Genomic DNA, 22,129 nt, shown 5'->3' with positions numbered 1-22,129 from the left:
GGATGAGTGTGAAGGGGCGGAGAGGAGGAGGGATGCCGGTGCCCCCACCAACAAGGTGGCCAGGTAGATTGCCCCCCTCCCCCTCTTACTATGCCACTGAACATTCCCAAGTCAGCAGAACGGGCTGATCCAGTTCTAGTTTTATCCCACTGAATTTATCCATCTTCTCCGCCCTTTGGAACGCAACGCCATCACATCTCCGCCATGAAAACTCTCTCGACAAATTTAAAGCCAAACTTAAAACTTTTCTACTTTAAGATGCTTCCCAAAATACCAGATAAGATCCTTTCTCCAGCCATCTCCCACATATAATGAGAACTGCCTTTAAGAAGCTACTTCCCTTCCCTCTCTGTTTATTCCCTTCCCACCTTTTAAGTTTTATTTTTTGATGTAATTTTAAATCTTCCCTTCTCCCAGTACCTCTCGTATCTATCTTGTCAATGCTTCTGTCTTTGACCTGTCCACATTTTGCCCTACTTTATTTTTATTCAATAATTTAAATTTTAGTTTTGTAAACCGCCCAGATACTTGTCGATGGTCGGTATATCAAATTATAAAGAAACTTGTAAACTCAGATTTTCCCTGGGGGAAAAAAAAATCAAGATAATGTCTCTATGCGCAATTGGATAAAAAGCAGTCAGGTCCAGTCATCTCAGCTGAACTGGGCTCAGAAGGAAGTCTGATGCTTCACTTTGGTTTCACAGTTCATTCCCCAAGCTGCCAAACTGAATTCTTTGATATATGTGAAAATCAGAACAGTGTCATCAACAGCACCGTCTGGATCTCTCCTCCAGACAGGACCGGCTTAAGCATTAGGCAAAGCAAGGCAATCACGTGGAAGGGGGGGGGGGGGACTTCTGAAAAGCAAAAAGAGCAGCGGCCAGACAGCTGAAAAGATCATCAGCAAATCTGGTGACTTGCAGGGAGGATGGGCAGTTTTTAATTTAAACTAGTGGATTATAAATAAGAAAGATAGCTAAACAGCCCATTTACCTAGGGGTACATGATTTTGGAAATTACCCTCATGTGTGTGCATGTGGGCGGGAGCTAGGATGGTATTAGGATGAGCATGATTGTTGGATTAATTACACTGGATTAATTACTCATTTTGGTGCCTCAAATATTTGACCTGTTTCAGGGTATATTTGACCTCCTTATTCAAAAAATGGCACCAGTTTTCTATCAGCTCTAGTTTTTAAGATACTGAACACGTGCCATATACCACTCTTCACTCTGCCGCCCATTAAAAAATCAGAATATTTTAATGTAGTGTTTAAATTAATATATTTTAAGCATGAAGGAAACATATTGTCACAAATCCAGCATTACAGCTAGCCTTGTTCCAGCTAGAAAGCATAGAAACATAGCCCTGAAACTGAAGAGAGATGATCAGTGCAGCAGCTCTCCCACTAGCATGGACCAAGACTGATTCTGGGACGGTTTCCCAAGAGTAGAAGCCCTGGGAGGAGTCGGGACATTATGAGGACAAAAACTCTGTTAAACCTAGGCCAGTCACTGTTAGGACACAGCCTAAGAAACAGGATCTAGCAATGAATATGCATGAGATCTATTAGCATACAATGAAAGCAGTGCATTCAAATAGATCTCATGCATATTCATTGGGGAAATCCTGAAAACCCGACTGGATTGTGGCCCTTGAGGACCGACTTTGACACCCCTGCTCTAGCCCCTGTAAGCACACACCTGCTAATTGCAGAGCAGGAGAAAGCCCAGGGAAAGCTGAAGCCTGACCATCTCCCACACAGACTTGGGCGTGGTTCCTACAGAGAAAGGCAGTTTGAACAGTGCAAGCCAGGGAGAGATAGGGCTGAGCAAGCAGAGGAAACAGACATATGGCAAGGTGCTCCAGAGGTAAGGCAAGATAATGAGGTTGTAATATAGGATTGGGAGGAATCTTTGCCTGTAAACCAGCCAGACTGCCTGAGGCCAGAGAAAGCTATGGACTTTGTACTGCAACCAATTTGTGACAGGATGGATGAGAGTTAAATTTTCCCTTGGCTGGAGAGGCTATTAACTGCACTGTGTTTTGAAAGAAAGAACTGTGTGTTTGTTGGCTGCTTTTGGAACCAAACAGCCAAATGCTATTTTGGGGAGAATTTAAAAGACAATTGAAGGGAAAAGCTGCCCTGCCTGAAAAGGACTTTGTATTGTGGGGGGTTTCCCCCCTGTTTTGAAGCTACAAGCTACTGATTGCTACAGGGGGGATTGTGGGGCAGAATCCACATAAGATCCAAAGGGTTGGGATTGCAGTGCCTACAAAGCTGTTTTGATAGTGGATTCAGCAATTCCCACCCCCACCGACTTACTAGGGTTGGTCGGGGAGCCTGACTGTATCCAAACAGGCACAGTGAGTTTGGTAGGGAAAAGTTGGTGATTAAATAGACTGTGGAATAGTTTACCTGTTTTGAATTTTTATGTTTTTTTTTTTTTAACTTGGAAAGCAGGCAAGTTAGATTCCTGGACTTACCCTGCAGCAAGAGTGTGGCCAGCCATGTGCTGACCCGGCAGCTAGAGGGGCTGCAGGGCAACTCGCCAGAAAACGTGCTGTATGGTTTTTGTCTTGATTTTGGATGCTTTTGTAACAGAGACTGTGAAACCCTGATTTACAGGGAATGGAAGTAGCCAGACCACTGGACTAATTCTAATTTTTGTTGTTACATGTTTTGAACATTGGCTGAGTGAGTACACAAATAAAGCCTACTTTATCTTACCGGTGGCTGAGCTGCAGCCTTATTGATGTTTTGAACTTTGCCAGTCTAAAGACTATCACCCAAGCAGTGCTTTCACCTTTTGAGGGCACGCCAAGATCAGTGATTGCGCTCAGCCAGGGTACCCGCCTCAGGGCCCAGTACCGGCTGCGCGATAATTAAAAGAAAAGTGTACAACATGAAAATCTACTTATTTCATACTAAAAGCACAAGTTTATGATACAAACTTTCCAGTCATTCGACATCCAAGAAGCTCCTTTTGTAAAACTTCCGAGAGAGGGATCTGCCAGGACAATCCCGCATAAGATTCCAACAATAGTCTGCCATCGTGTGTGCATCCCATCTTCCTTGGTATCTGGCTTCCATTGTTTTTATGTCTTGGTGAAATCTTTCACCTTGTTCTTCGCTTAAGTCGCCAAGGTTCTCTGGAAAGCGATCTAAGTGACTGTGCAGATAATGGACTTTACCACTCATGTTACAGCCAAGCCTGTTGAAATGAAAGAGCATAATTGTATAATTGTAGTTGTCTGCCTTCTTGTTGCCAAGAAAGTTTTTCACAACAAGAACAAATGAAGCCCAGGCACATGATTTGATTTCATTTATTGATGCTATGAAATGTGGGCCATTTATAAATTGTCTGATCTGTGCACCATCGAAAATTCCTGCCTTCAGTTTTTCCATGGTAAGTCCAGGTAACATATGAGCTATGTATTCAGTGCATGAACCGTCTTTATTCAAAGCCTTTTCAAATTGTTTCATCAGGCCTAGCTTTATATGTAGTGGTGGCAATATGATTCTATATCATCATTGATTACATTGTGTCCTCCAACCACCATATATTCCCTTGGATGCTAATCTTTCTTTGCCCAATGTTCATGTTTGGCTCTAGTATACCAAAGACATAAATTCAACCATATCTAAGAAACTAGAGCTGATGTGGTTTATCCAATGCAATTTTCTGAATCAGTGCCCCAAATAACCCCAAGAACACGTCAAAAACCCAAGGCACCAAGAAAAAAAATTGTTGGCCTGTATTACAGGCCCTTCCCGGTGTACTACCAAACCTAGTTCCACAGAGCTGCCAAAATACCTAGTTAAGATTTTCAGTCTTAGATTTCTGGCGACCTCAACCTGGTGCATTATGGGACCCATAGCACTGATTTCAATAAATAGAATCAGAGTCTGCTTTAGAACCAGACTGCTGTAGAATGTAAGTTCAAAGCCAGGATTGCCTAAGAAGTTTCCCTCCTGGATCTGGGTGTCGTGGCTGCTCTGGATCTCTCTATCCAGGTGGCTAAATTAGACCCAAATGTCCTGGGTAGTAGCATTGAATATCTGGGGCATAAGGCAGCAACCAGGAGTTACCCAAGTACCACTGATATTCATTGAAGTATCTGGATAGCTACCCATATAATGCTGGACAGTGTTTTCTCTCTCCTACGTTATCCGAATACCATTAGTGAATATTGTCAGTTGCCGGGTAACTTCTAGCTTTATTCTGACTTTGCTCCTATGCCGTCCTGGCACTAACCAGTTAGAGCTGCGGGTGGTCAGAACAGATAGACAGCGTTACTCCAACTGAATATTTGTTCTAGGCCAGGCCAGGCCAGGGTGACTTCTGTATGCAGGACTGTCTTCTATTGGGTGAAATCATTGTAAATATTGACTACACAGAGTTCTACAGAGAGGAACTATTTGCTTTAAAAAGAGAAAAAGGAGGCTTATTTTTCTGGACAGGGACTTCCTGGTAAATTTGGATTTTATGAGCCTTTTCTCATATAATTGTTGAATGTTGAATGTGGAGCCTGAGTCTTATAAGTAACTGACAGTGTCTTTGTAGGTCTTTGAGGAGTGGACCGGACCTGCTTTCAATTCTGGTTCCGGTGCTGGTGCTGACGCTACTTCTGGCTGCTGGTTTGGTGCTGCTGGCCAAGTTACAGCTGTGGAAGCAGAGAGGTAGGTCAGCTGTGCGAAGCGTCTTCATTCTCTCCGGTCAGCACACGTCTAAGAGAGAAAACATGGATAAGGAATTCCCTTCTCCAAGATTAACTATGTTTTGCGTGCTTGTGTGACAGCAGAGAGACCTGCCGAAAGCACTGGGACCAAGATGGCCATGGATGAAGTGCAGAGCTTACGTGAAGGAAACAGGGAAGAAGGTGCGGACTGCAGGGAAGAGCAGGAAACAGATGTCGCCCATGAGATGAGTAAGTACCCTGCCTGGGTATATTTTTTAAAAAGTTCACCTTATTTTGGATTGTCATAAAAGAGATTGTTTACACTTAACTGTAGTGAGTGATTAATATTGGTTCCAGAACACAACAGGATATGTTTAAATTCACTTAACTGCGGCAAATTAAAAAAAACAACAACCTGTGCCTGCATATTGCTTACCAGCAAAGCAACTTGTGGCTCATAATTTGTCTTGCACTTTAGAGACGGTTTTCAGCTAGTCTGTTCCTCAGATTTTACTTTAAAATCTTATTAGGTATTTATATACTGCGTATCAAGGTGATCTAAGTGGTTTGCAATCAGGAACTCAAGCATTTGTCTCTGTCCAGTCTCTCTAACGTACCTAGGGCAGTGGAGGATTAAGTGACTTGTCCAGGATCACAGGGAGCAGCAGAGGGTTTGAACCCACAATCTCAGGGTGCTGAGACTGTAGCTCTAACCACTGCACCACACTCTCCTCCAATACAAGATCAGAAATGAGCCAAGTATAGAACAATGAAGCCACTGTGACATCACTGATGGGGTTGGCTCTTATTGGTGGAATGAGGCATTATGACATCAGGGAACGGGGTTGGGGACTTGTAGACCACCTTTTTGTAGTTATGCAATCACACTCAAAGCGGTTTACGACAGGTACTTTAAGCATTTTTCCTATCACAATCTTATCTAATGCACCTGGAGCAGTGGCGGATTAAGGGTCCCAGGGAGTAGTGTGGAGTTTGAACCCACAAACTGAGGGTGCTGCAGCTGTAGCTCTAACCACTAAGCTGCTTCTTCCTCATATTAGTCCTGACCTTTCACCTCTCCTACACATGTACAACTCAAGCATAGTAGGTCTTAAGCCTGCCCTATCTCTTGAATCGGGCAGGTAGTTCGATCTTTACAGGTGTGGCAGCCACAGACTGAAAATCATTTGAAAGTGCTGGTACTGATCAATGCCAGAGATGTAGGGCGGAGTGGGACCGTAAAGGCAGTGATGGTCCCAGTGGGTTGTAGGGTCCAAGCACTTCACTTTTATTCTAGTGAATAGCATTTATTAGAGCTGTGATCAAGTGGTTTACTTATATACATAATCACCTCCCTAGTTGATGGAAAACTGTAGTCATTTATTCTGAAAATACACCTAAATCCACATCAAGTTTAATACAGAACATTTTGGACCCAGCATAAAAATTTCTTTGGGCTACTGGATATGTCCTGTGTAAAAGAATGAATTACCTAGCAGAAAGACAAAATCAATAAACAAATCCAACTATTTCCAACATGTCCAGCTCAGAGACATATTTAATGATTAGTTACGGCATATAAAATTTCCTGCTAAACCTGTCCTGTATGTTTTATCCTCATCTTTATTAACCTTTTCTATTCTCTTTCTCTCTTTTGATGTCCTTTTTCCTTCTCAATTTTTTTTTTTTTTTTACTTTCTTTTTCTCTGTCATGTTCTTTGTTCTTTTCTCCCTCCCCTTTCTCTATTTCTCCTCTTTTCTCTGATGCTCTCCACTCCATATCCTTTTCTCTTTAAGTTATTTTCCAGGATCACTCCTGCCCTCCCCTCATTGGTCCTCTCTCCCCAGTCTTCTCTATTGCCACCATTCTTCCATCATGGGTTATTTCTCCTTGCCTCCCACCCAAGAACCAATCCTCTCCTTTCCATATTTGACCCTCTCTCCTCCTCAGCCTGGTCCTCGCTCCCTCAATTCTAAGCCCTTCCTTTCTTCCCTGGTCCTTAGATCCTGTTCCCCTTTGTCCCCCATGCTCTCCTACCTTTCCCCTATGACATTGGGCTTCTCATTTCCTTCCTTCATCCCCCATAAGAACATAAGCATAAGAACATAAGCAATGCCTCCACTGGGTCAGACCTGAGGTCCATCGTGCCCAGCAGTCCGCTCACGCGGCGGCCCAACAGGTCCAGGACCTGTGCAGTAATCCTCTATCTATACCCCTCTATCCCTTTTTCCAGCAGGAAATTGTCCAATCCTTTCTTGAACCCCAGTACCGTGCTCTGCCCTTTACGCCCTCTGGAAGCGCATTCCAGGTGTCCACCACACGCTGGGTAAAGAAAAACTCCCTAGCATTCCTAGCTGTCTTGCCCTTGGGCCAGGCAGAGTGGGCTCCCTTCAGTCTTTTGGAGTATCATTGGTGGCTTCTCTTCAGGACTCCGACATCTCTTTATTTAATTATTTATAACATTTCTAATCTATACAATCTTACAGTTCTAGGTGGATTACAAATGTAACACATGATCGTACAAATAATAAAAATAAGCAAACAAGGCTAACAACCTACACGTTCGTTCTCAGAATTTGAATTCAAGTGCAATACACAAGAAGTCTTGCATAGATTTTTAATCGGATATATTTTTAATTGCCTCCTACATGCCATGAGCAGGTCCGCCTTGCGCAGCACCAGACACAATGCAATTGGTATGGGCCGAGTACTTGAAAAGTTGCAAAATGAAGTCCACGGAGACTGATTGTACAATAAGATGGTGTTGCAAGATGAAGCTCAGCAGAGGCACCACTTGTCTCATCTAAGGTTTCTTTGGAGGTAGCAGCAAAGGGCTGGTCCTACAAGAAATGGTTAAGAAGAGGAGATTTTAGTGGGAGACCAGAAAAGGATTAGATATTCCACATTGGCAATACTCTGGATTGTTTCAGCAAGTCCAGATTTGTATTTATTTTATTTATTGACGATTTCTTTAAGTTGTCTCGTATTACATTTGAAGGTTTGAACGACTCCTGACGCAGGCTGACCAGCTGAAACACTGCCGTATTGAGTCTCCTAGTTACACCTTCCACCCTTCACGGTTAATAAAGACTGTGCATTTGATTTTGCTGTCATAAGAATAGCCTTACAGGGTCAGACCAATGTCCATCTGGCCCAGTAGCCCATCCTCACGGTGGCCAATCCAGGTCACTAGTACCTGGCAAAGACCCAAATAGTAGCAAGATTCTATGCTACCGATCCAGGGCAAGCAGTGGCTCCCCCCATGTCTTTCTCAATAATAGACTATGGACTTTTCCTCTAGGAACTTGTCCAAACCTTCCTTATATCCAGCTACATTATCCGCTCTTACCACATCCTATGGCAACGTGTTCCAGAGCTTAACTATTCTCTGAGTGAAAAAAGATTTCCTCCTCTTGGTTTTAAAAGTGTTTCCCTGTACCTTCATCAAGTGTCCCCTAGTCTGTGTAATTTTTGATGGAGTGAAAGATCAATCTACTTGTACCCGTTCTACTCCACTCAGGATTTTGTAGACTTCAATCGTATCTCCCCTCAGCCATCTCTTCTCCAAGCTGAAGAGCCCTCACCTCTTGAGTCTACTTCCTTTTCTTCTGCTGTGGTGTAAGACATTTCTGAACAGGAGTTTATTTAATTTGGGGGTGGGGGTGGGGCTGTTGAATAGTAAATAAAAATAATAGAACCAAATTCTTAAAAAAAAAAAAAAAGCAACAACCCAAAACTAGATATAAGTAAGAACAAACAATAAACAAAGGCAAAAAGGCAATTTAATTGTCAAATCACTCAAAAATCTCAACCAAAACTAGGCTTTCACTGTTCTAATTCCCAAGGTTGTGTCCCCTGAATACTTCTTTGCCTTTCAGCGTCTTTCTTTGAACTGGAGCTCCCCGATCAAGCTTGCACTGAAGGTTAATTGAGCTCAACTGATGTTTGAGTCTAGCTTAGGTCTCACTGTCCTTGTTGGGTGGGCCAGAATTCACTCTCTTTCCCGACTGACATCCACAATTAACAGATGCCTCTCCGGGCTCTGAGCAAAACCAATGCACCTACTTTGAAAAGCATTCGGCTTAGGCTTACCATGACGTTCAGGACATGTCCGGGGGTCTGGGTGGCTTTTCAAAACCCAGCACTTTGTCTGGGTTTTGAAAAGAAATCGCATTGCATCTTGCATGCGCAGATGCGACGCGGTAATGTCACGGGCACACATGCATGAGCGTGATGTCATCATGTTACATCTGTGCATGCGTGGATGCCTTTCCTTCCCGCCGAACAGACGGGGCCGGCCTGGGGGCAGAGTTGAGGGTGGAGCGGGGATGTGTGGAACTGGGGGCAGGTCTAGGGGTCCGGATTTTACTAACATAAAATTTGGAAACCCTAGGTTCACTCATCCTTCAGAATGTGCCTTGATAATTACATGGGTCTCTTCTTTCTTTGCTGCAGGACAATTAAAAGATCCAGAGGAATCAGACTGTCCGTAAATTTGACTCTCCTGCACCAGAAGGTTCAGAACATCTCCATGTCCGAGTCATGATAGAAGATGTCGCAGTATTTGCCTGGGGATGATTCCACAACATGTGACAGCTCAGATCTGTACTATTCATGACTTAAAATCACCACTACCGGTGTGCAAACAATTTGCGATGGAATGAGGACCAATGTGGGTTTCAACCTTTCCGGTTTGTTGGCAGAAATCAGATTTTTTTTTTTTTCCTTGACTCTTTGGGGAAGATTCTATTGGATTTTTCCCAATGGACTTGCCAGAGCAATCTCGGAGTGAGAACTGAAAAAAATCTGAAACAGACAGACCTCTGCTTCGGGATTTTTGGAACGATCAGAAATGAATTTCCAAAGAATCGGCACAAAGACTAGTTCTCCTGCTCACTCAGTGGTAAGGAGGAGATCCATCCATCAGTGTGGGTAATCCGAAAAGCTTGATGTTCTGAGTAACATAGTAACATAGTAGATGACGGCAGATAAAGACCCGAATGGTCCATCCAGTCTGCCCAACCTGATTCAATTTAAATTTTTTTTTTTTTTTTTTTCTTCTTAGCTATTTCTGGGCAAGAATCCAAAGCTTTACCCGGTACTATGCTTGGGTTCCAACTGCCGAAATCTCTGTTAAGACTTACTCCAGCCCATCTACACCCTCCCAGCCATTGAAGCCCTCCCCTGCCCATCCTCCACCAAACGGCCATACACAGACACAGACCGTGCAAGTCTGCCCAGTAACTGGCCTTAGTTCAATATTTAATATTATTTTCTGATTCTTCACACTGTGCTGGAAGGCTTAATTTGTAGTGGCATTTGGGAAAGGACATCCAAGTTAGAACATCGCAAATGGACCTTCATCCTAAAAGAGAAGTCCCTAGGCCATTATTGAGATGACTTGGGAAAATCTACTGCTTATCCCTAGGATAAGAAGCATAAAATCTGTTTTACTACTTGGGACCTGGGTTGGCCACTGCTGGAAACAGGACACTGGGCTTGATGGACCTTCAGTCTGTTCCAGTATGGCAACTTTTATGTTCTTACAGTTCTAAGATACATGAGATGGACATCCATGTATTAGAAACATGCAGCATGAGCATCCATTTTGCAAACTGAAAGGTATAAATTATAAACAGACAGGTAGGAAAGAAAGGACATTAGGGTTGACCAGAAAAATCTAAAGTTGGAATAACTGCAAATTGAAGTTTTTCCTGTACATTTGATTGTGCTTGATCTGAGAATAATTTAAAAACATTTTTTTAAAGCCCATCCTGGGGTCCCTCAAAACCACTGATTATATAAAGCTCCAGATTTCTTAAAATTTGCAATGATTTTTGCTTAATGGAGCAAATTTCTTGGTATTTCTTCGACTCTGCCCAGCCTTTAGAGCAGGGCTGCCCAAGTCCGGTCCTCGAGATCTACTGGCAGGCCAGGTTTTCAGGATAGCCACAATGAATATGCATGAGAGAGATTTACATACCAAGAAGGCAGTGCAGGCAAATCTCTCTCATGCATATTCATTGTGGATATCCTGAAAACCTGGCCTGCCAGTAGATCTCAAGGACCGGACTTGGGCAGCCCTGCTTTAGATCATAAGAGCATAAGAATTGCCATCTTGGGACAGACCGAAGGTCCATCAAGCCCAGGATTATGTGCCACTTTTGTTCACCAATTAGATCAGGGGTGTAAAGTCGGTCCTCGAGGGCCACAATCCAGTTGGGTGTTCAGGATTTCCCCAATGAATATGCATGAGATCTCTTTGCATGCACTGCTTTCATTATAGGCTAATAGATCTCATGCATATTCATTGGGGAAATCCTGAAAAACCGACTGGATTGCGGTCCTCGCGGACCGACTTTGACACCTGTGCTTTAGATAATTTTAACAGCATTGAACTCCCAGGAGTATAGCGATATATAAATAAAATTTTCTGTTATTACTATACCATACCATAAAGTTTCTTATATCCCGCAAAATTTCAGCAAGGATTCATTGTGGTTTACAATAAGGTTTCAAGATCTATCTTTACATTTATGAGATTCAGAGATCATGAGGAACACAGGGAGAAGAGATACGTCTTTAACATTTTCCTGAAATTGTAATAAGAGAGTTGACGCAAATATATAATAGGCTTTTCCGTGTTTTGAGTGCCTGGAATTTGAAAGTAGACTTGAAAAGCTTTTTCCTTTGAATTTGTTGCGGAGATGGAAAGGTTAGTTTAAGGTATTGTGGGATCCTTTTATTAAGGTGCATTAACTGATTTAGCGTGGGGAGAGTGTGGCTAAGTGGTTAAAGCTCCAGCCTCAGCCCCCTGGGGTTGTGGGTTCAAGTTCTCACTGCTCCATGTGACCCTAGGCATGTCACTTAATCCCTCCCCCCTCCTCCCCCCCCATTACTCCAGGTACATAAGATAGTGAGCCCACCCAGACAGAGAAGGAAAAATGCTTGAGTACCTGACTAAATTCATGTAAACTGTTCTGAGCTCCCTTGGGAGAACGGTATAGAAAATTTGAATAAATAGCGTGAAAAGTTTCAGCCTCTAGTGGAATGAGGTATTATGATGTCACAATATTAGCTCTGGTTATCAATGCCTAAGAGCCAACCTCATCAGTGATGTCACAATGCCTCATTCCACCAATAAGAACCAGCCTCATCAGTGATGTCACAATGCCTCATTCCACCAATAAGAACCAGCCTCATCAGTGATGTCACAATGCCTCATTCCACCAATAAGAACCAGCCTCATCAGTGATGTCACAATGCCTCATTCCACCAATAAGAACCAGCCTCATCAGTGATGTCACAATGCCTCATTCCACCAATAAGAACCAGCCTCATCAGTGATGTCACAATGCCTCATTCCACCAATAAGAGCCAACCTCATCAGTGATGTCACAATGCCTCATTCCACCAATAAGAGCCAACCTCATCAGTGATGTCACAATGGCTTCATTCCACCAATAAGAACCAGCCTCATCAGTGATGTCACAATGCCTCATTCCGCCAATAAGAGCCAACCTCATCACTGATGTCACAATGTCTCGATTGTCCTACACTTGGATCCCTTTTGCTACATTTTGATTTCTAGAGTGGCGCAGTGGTTAAAGCCACAGCCTCAGCACCCTGAGGTTGTGGGTTCAAACCCTCGCTGCTCCGTGTGACCCTGGGCAACTCATTTGATCCCCCCATTGCCACAGGTACATTAGTCAACCAGGACAGACAAGGAAAAATGCTTTAGTACCTGAATAAATGTAAAGCATTCTGGGCTCCCCTGGGAGAAGGGTATAGAAAACTGAATGAATGTTGCATACACTAAATCAGTTAGTGCACCTTAATAGAAGGTTCCCTGTGTTCTTGAGTTATAATATTATTGTAGCTATAACTTTTATGTTTTCACACTCAGTAATGATACGTCGACAGAAAGACATTTTATGCAAAAAATCTAGCAATATTTTATTAAATGAACCTTCATTATCTGCACTTTACTGTGAACCGCTTTGGGTAAAGGCGGATTAAAAATGTTTTAAATAAATAAAATCAATTTAACACACTTCGCTAACAGCCAAACACGTTCACTTTGTTGCAGTCATCTAACAATGACGTTCCAAACACTCAAGCATTCAAAGTCTTCTTGAGATAGTCAACAAGGCCTTACACGGTACTGGGATTGTGGTAATGCCAACGGCATCTCAGGCTTTGTGGCTGAACTGACAGCCTAATGGCTAGAGGAGTAAGTTAGGAATCAGGGAATCCAGGTTCAAATTCCACTTCAGCTGGGGTTTAAAAAAAAAATAAAAAAAATTAAAAATACCTACTCTACTTGAATGTCCACCACTTAATGGTCTTCAGGCTTGCAGCAGGTATTTTTCAGTACCCAGAGAGTTCACAATTTAAAAAAAAGCTGAAGTGGCTCTTGAACCTGGGTCCCTTGATTCTCAGTTCACTACAGTAACCATTTGGTTTGGGGGTTTTCATATATATATATATATATATTTTTTTTTTTTTAATAGAATCATTTTTATTTTGAAAATTTTTATAGTATCAACTGAATGGAAGAATGGAAAACAAAATAGTGTCCAAATAATCATATAATGTAACAAAAATAGATGAAGCACTAGTGATGTATATAACGTGATTTAAATCAAGGGAAAAAAGACCTCAAAATACCCCTAAAGTGTGATCAATGAAGTCACAAATATTTTGGGGTTAGGTATCATCACTGGTCAAAAACCCTTGAAGTATTTTAATATTTTTACTGAATGATAATAAGCACTTATCTTTGATAACCCAACGGGGGCCCAGTCCGTTTCGCACTGATGGGCTTCTTCAGGGGTAATGAAAAGGCTCCTCAGTGAGGAGTCGATGAAAGTCTCACCACCGATTTTTGAGCAAAGTTGAAATCTAACTGGCAATCTAACAAGCCTTTTCATTACCCCTGAAGAAGCCCATCAGTGCGAAACGGACTGGGCCCCCGTTGGGTTATCAAAGATAAGTGCTTATTATCATTCACATATAAGCATGATAATTATCTTGGTATTGAACCAATAGTTGCTAGTCATCTATATGCTCATTTGTTCAGAGAAAGAAAACGCTAATACAAAAAAGATATACACTATATTTATATTAATAGAAAAAATATTTTAAAAACATTAAAAATCAATTAAAAGTAAAAATATTAAAATACTTCAAGGGTTTTTGACCAGTGATGATACCTAACCCCAAAATATTTGTGACTTCATTGATCACACTTTAGGGGTATTTTGAGGTCTTTTTTCCCTTGATTTAAATCACGAAAATTTTTATAGTGCAGTAAATCATACAATGAGCACAACAATATTCAACGTACCACAAGACCAAACAGACAAGAAAGTCTACCATGTGGTTTCTTCACAGAGAGTCAAAGGGTCTGTTTTACAAAGCCACGCTAGCGGCTGTGCTGCGGTAACGGCCCCGAAGCCCATAGAGATTTAAAGGGCTTCAGGGCCGTTGCTGAGCGGCTTCGTAAAACAGGGGGAAAGGCATCAACAATAGCAAACCAAGAATTCACCTGCCGCCCTCCACCCACCCACCCCCTCCCACCCTCCCAAGCAATCCAATGTCAAAAATTCAATAGAGTACTTCGAGCTCTAGGGGTCAAAGTGTCCCATACAGGAGCCCAAATAGCCACCGACCAGGGCCATTGTGTTCCCAATCGCAACCTATGGCTAAGTTTTGTTTCTCAGAGACAGCGGCATACTTTTTTTTACCTCCACATTGGATGTTAGAACATTTCTTGGAAGTATTTACGTTTGAAGACCTTGAACAGTTTATGTTGACTGTTGCATTATCCACATACAGACTCCTGAGGCAGGCCCATTGGGGCCGAAACATGATCATGTCGAGTCATTGCAAATAAAGGAAATTGAACATCTATCAGTCACCTTCATTGTTTATTTTCTGCGAGACGTGGACACTCTTGAAAGCAGATAGAAGAAAAATTGACGCTTTCAAGCTATGGTGCTGGAGAAGACGTCTACAAATCTCATGGGCAGCTAGGGTCACCCACAAAGATGGTCTCGATCATAAAAACCCAGAGATGTCCCTGGAAGGCAAGATTACCAGATAGAAACTGACCTAGTTTGGACATGTCATGAGGATGAATTCACTAGAAATGGAGGTGCTACTCAGAATGGTCAGTGGTAAAAGGAAGCAAGGGAGACCAAAGGCTTGTTGGCTGGATACCATCAAGAATGACACAGGAGTGAACATCAAGCAAATAACAAAAGCCGTGGAAAACAGGAAAGCATGGCAAGGACTGGCCTACAGAGTATCCAAGGGTTGGACATGACTGAATAGATAGCGGTGGTAGTAGTTCCAGCCATGTGATCTGCCCCACCCATGCGATCATCTCCTCACATTTACGTGGTATGTCCCTTTTCAGGACAGCATATAGTTCCTTTGCTGCCACTTATATGCCTAACTATACATTTATCACGAATGTGCAGGTACCTGTCCATTTACTCGTGTGCGAGGTGCATTAATGCGGGGGCCCAATCACAGACTTGCCCTGAATGTGTTTTGGCATCTGTGTTGACTTGTTCATCCTTTCCAGCCAAGCTCAAGGTGCATTACAGTTCAGTATTCTCTGCGGCCAGGAGAGGCTGGTTTTACGTCACTGGAAAATGGATCTGGAGGATTAGAAGGGATTCTGCTTTCGACAGCCTGCCTATTGGGTTCATGATCTCATATATTGAGTTACAGGACCTTGGCTCTCTTTGAGGTTGGCAGAGCCTTTGGCTCGCTTTACCCATTGTCCTTTTGACTCCAGAAGCACTTCCTTGGTGGTGAAATTATGCAAATGAATTGCATTCTGAAATGATTGCTACACAGCACTACTGCTTTAACCCTTTCAGGGGAGGTTTGCTTTTAGTGCTTCGATTTAATGGCCTGTATATTTAGCCTCTGTATCAAATTTTCAGTATACACAGCAATGTACAAGCACAAGTGACTATGAACAGCCCAGAGCTGCTGGCCGACAACCAGGGAAACCAAAGTTCACGTCCTCCTCACACTGACACTTTTTTGAGGATAAGCCCTCTGGGACAGGGGAACCAGTCCAGAATCAGACCTCAAGAGCTGGTGACTAGTGTGGTTTTCAGAAAATCCCTAATAAATATACACACGAGATCTAGATTTACTGCCTCAATTATATGCAAATACGTGTCATGCATATTCATTAGGGCAGTGGTCCCCCCCAACCCTGTCGTGGAGGACCACTAGCCAGTCGGGTTTTCAGGATAGTCCTAATGAATATGCATGGGGCAGATCTGCATTCCTATCATTTTCATTACATGCAAATCTCTTTCATGCATATTCATTAGGGCTATCCTGAAAACCAGACTGACTGGGTATCCTGAAAAATCCAGCTACAGTACTTGATGATCCTCAAGCACAGACTTTGGATATTACTGGACTGATTTTCGGTCTGAGAAAGTTCGATCATATGAGCCCTCTCTGTCAAAAGCTGCATCGGTTGCCTTTTGAGGCCAGAACTCTGTTTCAGTTTGGATGTATCTGCTTCAAGGCATTATTTGGCTTAGCTCCTGAATATCTTTCCTCTCACTTTAACAGGAATACTCGAAATAACAACATGTTTATGGATCCATCTTTAAAATCTGTTCGATATAAGAGATTTCATGAACGAACGTTTGTTTTCCAGGCAGGGAAAATGAACTCTTACTATTCTTTTAGGAAGGTATTAAAAACTTAATTATTTGAAAAATGTGATATCTGACAAACTTTTTTTTAACTGTTTTGTATCCTTCATTGAATGTATAGCGTTCATTCTTATGTAAATTTGATGGGTTTTTCTTTTTTTTTAATTATTTGTATGCATTCCTGAATGTTCAGTGTTCTTATTATATAAACCGCTCAGAACTTATGGCAGGGCGGTATATAAGAAAAAAGTTTATTACTATTATTATTATTCCTTAAAGTCTGGATTAGGAAAAGTTCAGAAATTAGATTTAATATCCAAATCCAGCAGCTGCGGAATGAAATCCTGTGATCTTGGACTAAGACACCAGAAGATCCTCTGGTTGCCTTCTGGTTAGTGCCTAGGTCTGCATCCCGAGTGAGTGCAAAGCTTAAAAGTGTGATATTGCTGTAGGCACCAGCATTTCAAAATGGTTAGGCGTGCCAAATACAATTTAATTACTCTTTCTGACACCATGAAGGATCTTGCTCAATATTGCAAGTGTTGAGTACACACAGAGCTGGATCTCACGAACGTGGCTTTGCTGGGACAAGAAAAGCAGAGAATTTATCCATTTTAATATTCTCAATGGAGAAGGGTAAATAGCGGGGTTCAATCTAAGCAACAAATATTACATTACATTAGTGATTTTTATTCCGCCTTTACCTTGCAGTTCAAGGCGGATTACATAAGAATTGATTAAGATATTAAGAAGTATATAGGGTTAAGAAATTAAGATAGAAGAACTATTTAGGGAATAGATTGAACATTTCCTGGTTTGCTGATGGGTAGTTGGTATTGTAGAAGGAGATTGGAGCATGTTTGGTTGAGTTATATTGGTTTTATGTATTTTTTTTGAAAGTAGAGTTTTTGTTTCTTTGTTGAAGGTTTTGTAGTCTGTGGTCAAAGTCATCAGATTGGTGAGTTGTTGGTCCAGTTTTGCTGCTTTGGAGGCCAATAGGTTGTCATACGTTTTTCTTCGTTTGACATTTTTGGTATAGGTGGGCATGTGACTATTGTGTGGGTCCTTCTGTGTCTGGTTGAGGTGGATTGAGTTGATCTATTGTTCCAGTAGGTTGGGCTGTCTCCGTTTATAGCTTTGAATAATAAGCAGATGGATTTTAATTGCACTCTGGCTTGTATAGGGAGCCAGTGTGAATCATGATACGCCTCTGTGATGTGGTCGTATTTTTTCAGTGAGTAGATAAGTCTTAGGGCAGATTATTGAGAGGACCGATCAATATAACAAAAATAAACCTCTCAAAATATACTTTCACTGTTTAGTAATTTTCCATGCCATGAAAGGAACTCTTAATAAACACTTTAACGGGAGGAAAAAAGCCTCAGATCTCCATATGCTACCGGAGCTTAGCTTGCAGGCAGTACTAGAGAGGGAAACTACTTCACCAGCTTAAAAAAACCTCCTTATTTGAGTGTTTTCCATGCATACTCATTAGGTCATAGTTCATAGTAACATGACATAGTAAATGATGGCAGATAAAGACCTGAATGGTCCATCCAGCTGCCCAACCATATATGCTCCATAAATTGATTTACCGGTAATTTAAATGGTCTTTTTTCTTAGACGTTTCTGGGCCAGAAACCCAGAGCCCTGCCCGGTACTGTGCTTAGGTTCCATCTACTGGAGTCTCCATCAAAGCTCACTCCAGCCCATCTTAACCATGTCAACCATCAAAACCCTCCCCAGCCTGTCCTCAACTGGATGTTCATATACAGGACACAGACCGTGCAAGCCTGCCTAGTACTGGCCTTAGTTCCTTCAATATATACCATTATTTTCAGATTCTAGATCCTCTGTGTTCATCCTATGCTTTCTTGAACTCTGTCCCTGTTTTCCTCTCCACCACCTCCCTCGGGAGCACATTCCAGGCATCCACCACCCTCTATGTAAAGAAGAATTTCCTAACATTACTCTTGAGTCTACCACCCTCAACCTTATTCCTTCTGGTTTTACTATGTTCCTTTCTCTGGAAAAGATTTTGTTCTACATTAATACCTTTCAATTATTTGAACGTCTGAATCATATCTCCCCTGTCCCTCCTTTCCTCTAGGGCAGGGGTGTCCAACCTTTTGGCTTCCCTCAGCCGCATTGGCCAAAAAAAATGTTTCTGGGGCTGCACAAATGCGCAAACATTGCAGCAAGACAGAGGAGGAAGCCGGCAAGACGGTAAACACCCGAGGGCAGCAGAGGAAAACACTGCATCGCCCTCAACCAGGGCCACAAAAATACTTCACGGGGCCGCAGGTTGGACACCCCTGCTCTAGGGTATACATATTCAGGGCTGCCAGTCTCTCCTCATACGTCTTCTGGTGCAAATCTCCTACCATTTTCATTGCCTTCCTCTGGACCGCTTCAAGTCTTTTTATGTCCTTTGTCAGATATGGTCTCCAAAATTGAACACAATACTCCAAGTGGAGCCTCACCATCGATCTGTACAGTGGAATCAACACATAGTAACATAGTAGATGACAGCAGAAAAAGACCCGAATGGTCCATCCAGTCTGCCCAACCTGATTCAATTTAAATTTTTTTTTTTTTTCTTCTTAGCTATTTCTGGGCGAGAATCCAAAGCTTTACCCGGTACTGTGCTTGGGTTCCACCTGCCAAAATCTCTGTTAAGACTTACTCCAGCCCATCTACACCCTCCCAGCCATTGAAGCCCTCCCCTGCCCATCCTCCACCAAATGGCCATACACAGACACAGACCGTACAAGTCTGCCCAGTAACTGGCCTAGTTCAATCTTTACTATTATTTTCTGATTCTAAATCTTCTGTGTTCATCCCACGCTTCTTTGAACTCAGTCACAGTTTTACTCTCCACCACCACATTCTTCTACTGGTCACGCCTCTCTCTTTCAAAGTCACAAATCAGTGATTCCTTCACAAACATGCCATTTTTAATAACTTAAGCAAGGAATGCAGGGAACAAGCTGTACTTACAGTATCATTGTATTCTTGAATGCTGTGTTCTCCAATCATTCTTTGCCAATTCAACAGTCCACCGCCCATGTCTTACAAAATTCTCCTCACAACTCAGGACAAACTTACTTTCAGCTCTTAAACTTTTTGCTTACTCTGGTGGCATCAAAGACTGGGTGTCAAAATGGCAGAAGACGTTTGATGTGAGCCAGTGCAAAGTGATGCATGTGGGAAAGAGGGACCTGAACTATAGCTACATGATGCTGGGTTCTGTGTTGGGAGTCACTGACCAGGAAAAGGATCTAGGCGTCATCGTTGAGGATACGTTGAAACCCTCGGCTCAATGTGCAGCGGCTGCTAAGAAGGCAAATAGAATGTTAGGAATGATCAGGAAAGGAATGGAAAACAAAGAGGAAAATGCTATAATGCCCTTGTATCGCTCTATGGTATGGCCGCACCTCAAATGCTGTGTGCAGTTCTGGTTGCCATATCTCAAAAAAAGATATAGCGGAATTAGAAAAGATACAGAGAAGGGCAACAAATATGATAAAAGGGATGGGACGACTTCCCTATGAGGAAAGGCTAAAATGGCTAGGGCTCTTCAGCCTGGAGATGAGACTGCTCAAAGGTGATATGATCGAGGTCTATAAAATGCTGAGTGGAATGGAAAGGGTAGATGTGAATCGCTTGTTTACTCTTTCCAAAAATACTAAGACTAGGGAGCATGCTAAATCTACTACGGAATAGATTTAAAACAAATCAGAATATTTCTTCATTCAATGTGTAATTAAACACTGGAATTCGTTTCTGGAGAACGTGGTGAAAACAGTTAGTTTAGCGGGGTTTAAAAAAGTTTTGGATAATTTCCTTAAAAAGAAGTCCATAAGCCATTATTAAGATGGACTTGGGGAAATCCCTGCTAATTCCTAGGATAAGCAGCATTAAATCTGTTTTACTACTTAGGACCCTGGGTTGGCCACTGTTGGAAACAGGATACTGGGCTTGATGAACCTATGATCTGTCCCAGTATGGCAGCTCTTAGGTTCTTATCCATTTAGAAATAATAATAATAATACAGATATTGTGACAAATACAATTCCAGTGACCCAGCAACACTGTTAATGCAGGCCGTGATTGGAGTCCTCTCAGATTATATGAACCTAGAGTGGAATAAGAACCTTGAAGGTCGTGTGATCCTAAGTGAGGAGAGCTATGTCCATAAGCTTGGAATTCGAACCTCAACATCTGTCAGAATAAATCATTTTATGGTGATTTTCTGTTTAGTAACATCAATGAAAGCACCCAGACTTCTACCCTACAAATTAAAAAATGGAGGAGGGGAATTTCAACAGATGAAGCTGGAGACTAGAGAATGACACAGGGACAAATTTTTCCCTATCCCCGCAGGAACTCTTTTTCCTGTCCCATCCCAGTGAGTTCTTTTCCTGCCCCATTCCTGAAAGCTCCATCCTCATCTACACAAGCCTCAAACACTTTAATATCCTAAGTGGCAACATTCTAGAGCTCAGATTGTGATGTCATAATGCCTCATTCCACCAATGCCTAAGCTCCGCCCTCATCTGCACAAGCCTCAAACACTTTAAAATCCTAAGTGGCAACATTCTAGAGCTCAGATTGTGATGTCATAATGCCTCATTCCACCAATGCCTAAGCTCCGTCCTCATCTGCACAAACCTCAAACCCTTTAAAATCCTAAGTGGCAACATTCTAGATCTCAGATTGTGATGTCATAATGCCTCATTCAACCAATGCCTAAGCTCCGTCCTCATCCGTACAAGCCTCAAACGCTTTAAAATCCTAAGTAGCAACATTCTAGAGCTCAGATTGTGATGTCATCATGCCTCATTCCACCAATGCCTAAGCTCCATCCTCATCTGCACAAGCCTCAACCACTATATAATCCTAAGTAGCAACATTCTAGAGCTGAGATTGTGATGTCATAATGCTTCATTCCACCAATGCCTAAGCTCCGTCCTCATCTGCAGAAGCCTCAAACACTTTAATATCATAAGTGTTCGAGGCTTGAGTGGTTAAGGCAGAGCTTATAGGAATGGGGTAGGGACAGGGACAAAACTCATTGGGATGGGATGGGGAGATTGAGTTCCTGTGGGGATGGGGCACATCTGGTCTGATGGGACCTAACTGGGGAGATGTGAGAGAATGAAGAGAATGGTTGAAAAAGGGACACGAGGACACCGGAGACAGAGATTAGGGGTATCAAGTTTCAAGTTTATTTACATTTGATGGATCGCTTATTACAATATCTAAGCGATGTACAAATTAAAAACCAACGGATTTTGGTATTACATTTAATATGGTGGGACAAGACATTAGACAGAGGATTTGGACATACATGAATGAGTAGGTAAAAGGGGAAAAAGTTACAATTGTAATATTTAGTGAAATTACATAAAACGGGAAGCACATTAGGTAAAAGATGGAAATTTTAGTTGATTATTATAAGAATGCAGGAAATTGGAGTATGTTTATCATAAATCAAATGCATCTTGAAATAAATATGTTTTTAAAATTTTTTTTAAAGAAGTGATATCTTTTTCAAGTTTAATAAAATTTGGAAGGGCGTTCCACAAGGAAGGTGCCACCACTGAGAACATATCATTTCGTCTTGTGCCGATAACCCTCAAAGACGGGATTGAAAGCAGATTCAATGAAGACGATCGAAGAGAGCGAGAAGAATTATATGGGACAATCATTTTTGATATGAATTGAGGCTCATTAAAGATT

General features: G+C 42.1%; 1 protein-coding gene across 8 annotated transcripts in view; it reads left to right on the top strand.

The window, feature by feature from the left end:
• The window catches only part of LOC117347432 (polymeric immunoglobulin receptor-like), a 36,440-nt gene extending 26,672 nt beyond the window's left edge, over window positions 1–9,768 (top strand). For 7 of the 8 annotated variants that reach the window (XM_033918370.1, XM_033918369.1, XM_033918373.1 and 4 more), the window contains 3 exons: window positions 4,570–4,685; window positions 4,805–4,933; window positions 9,141–9,768. In XM_033918370.1, coding sequence (XP_033774261.1) covers window positions 4,570–4,685; window positions 4,805–4,933; window positions 9,141–9,178 — 283 coding nt within the window. In that variant the 3' untranslated portion in view covers window positions 9,179–9,768. The remainder of the gene's footprint in view (window positions 1–4,569; window positions 4,686–4,804; window positions 4,934–9,140) is intronic. The other variant, XM_033918372.1, reaches the window with a different exon arrangement.
• Window positions 9,769–22,129: the final 12,361 nt, after the last annotated feature.

Source organism: Geotrypetes seraphini, chromosome 13 (genome assembly GCF_902459505.1).
Source record: "Geotrypetes seraphini chromosome 13, aGeoSer1.1, whole genome shotgun sequence".
Classification (NCBI taxonomy): domain Eukaryota; kingdom Metazoa; phylum Chordata; class Amphibia; order Gymnophiona; family Dermophiidae; genus Geotrypetes; species Geotrypetes seraphini.
This window is presented reverse-complemented; position numbering and strand designations above follow the sequence as displayed.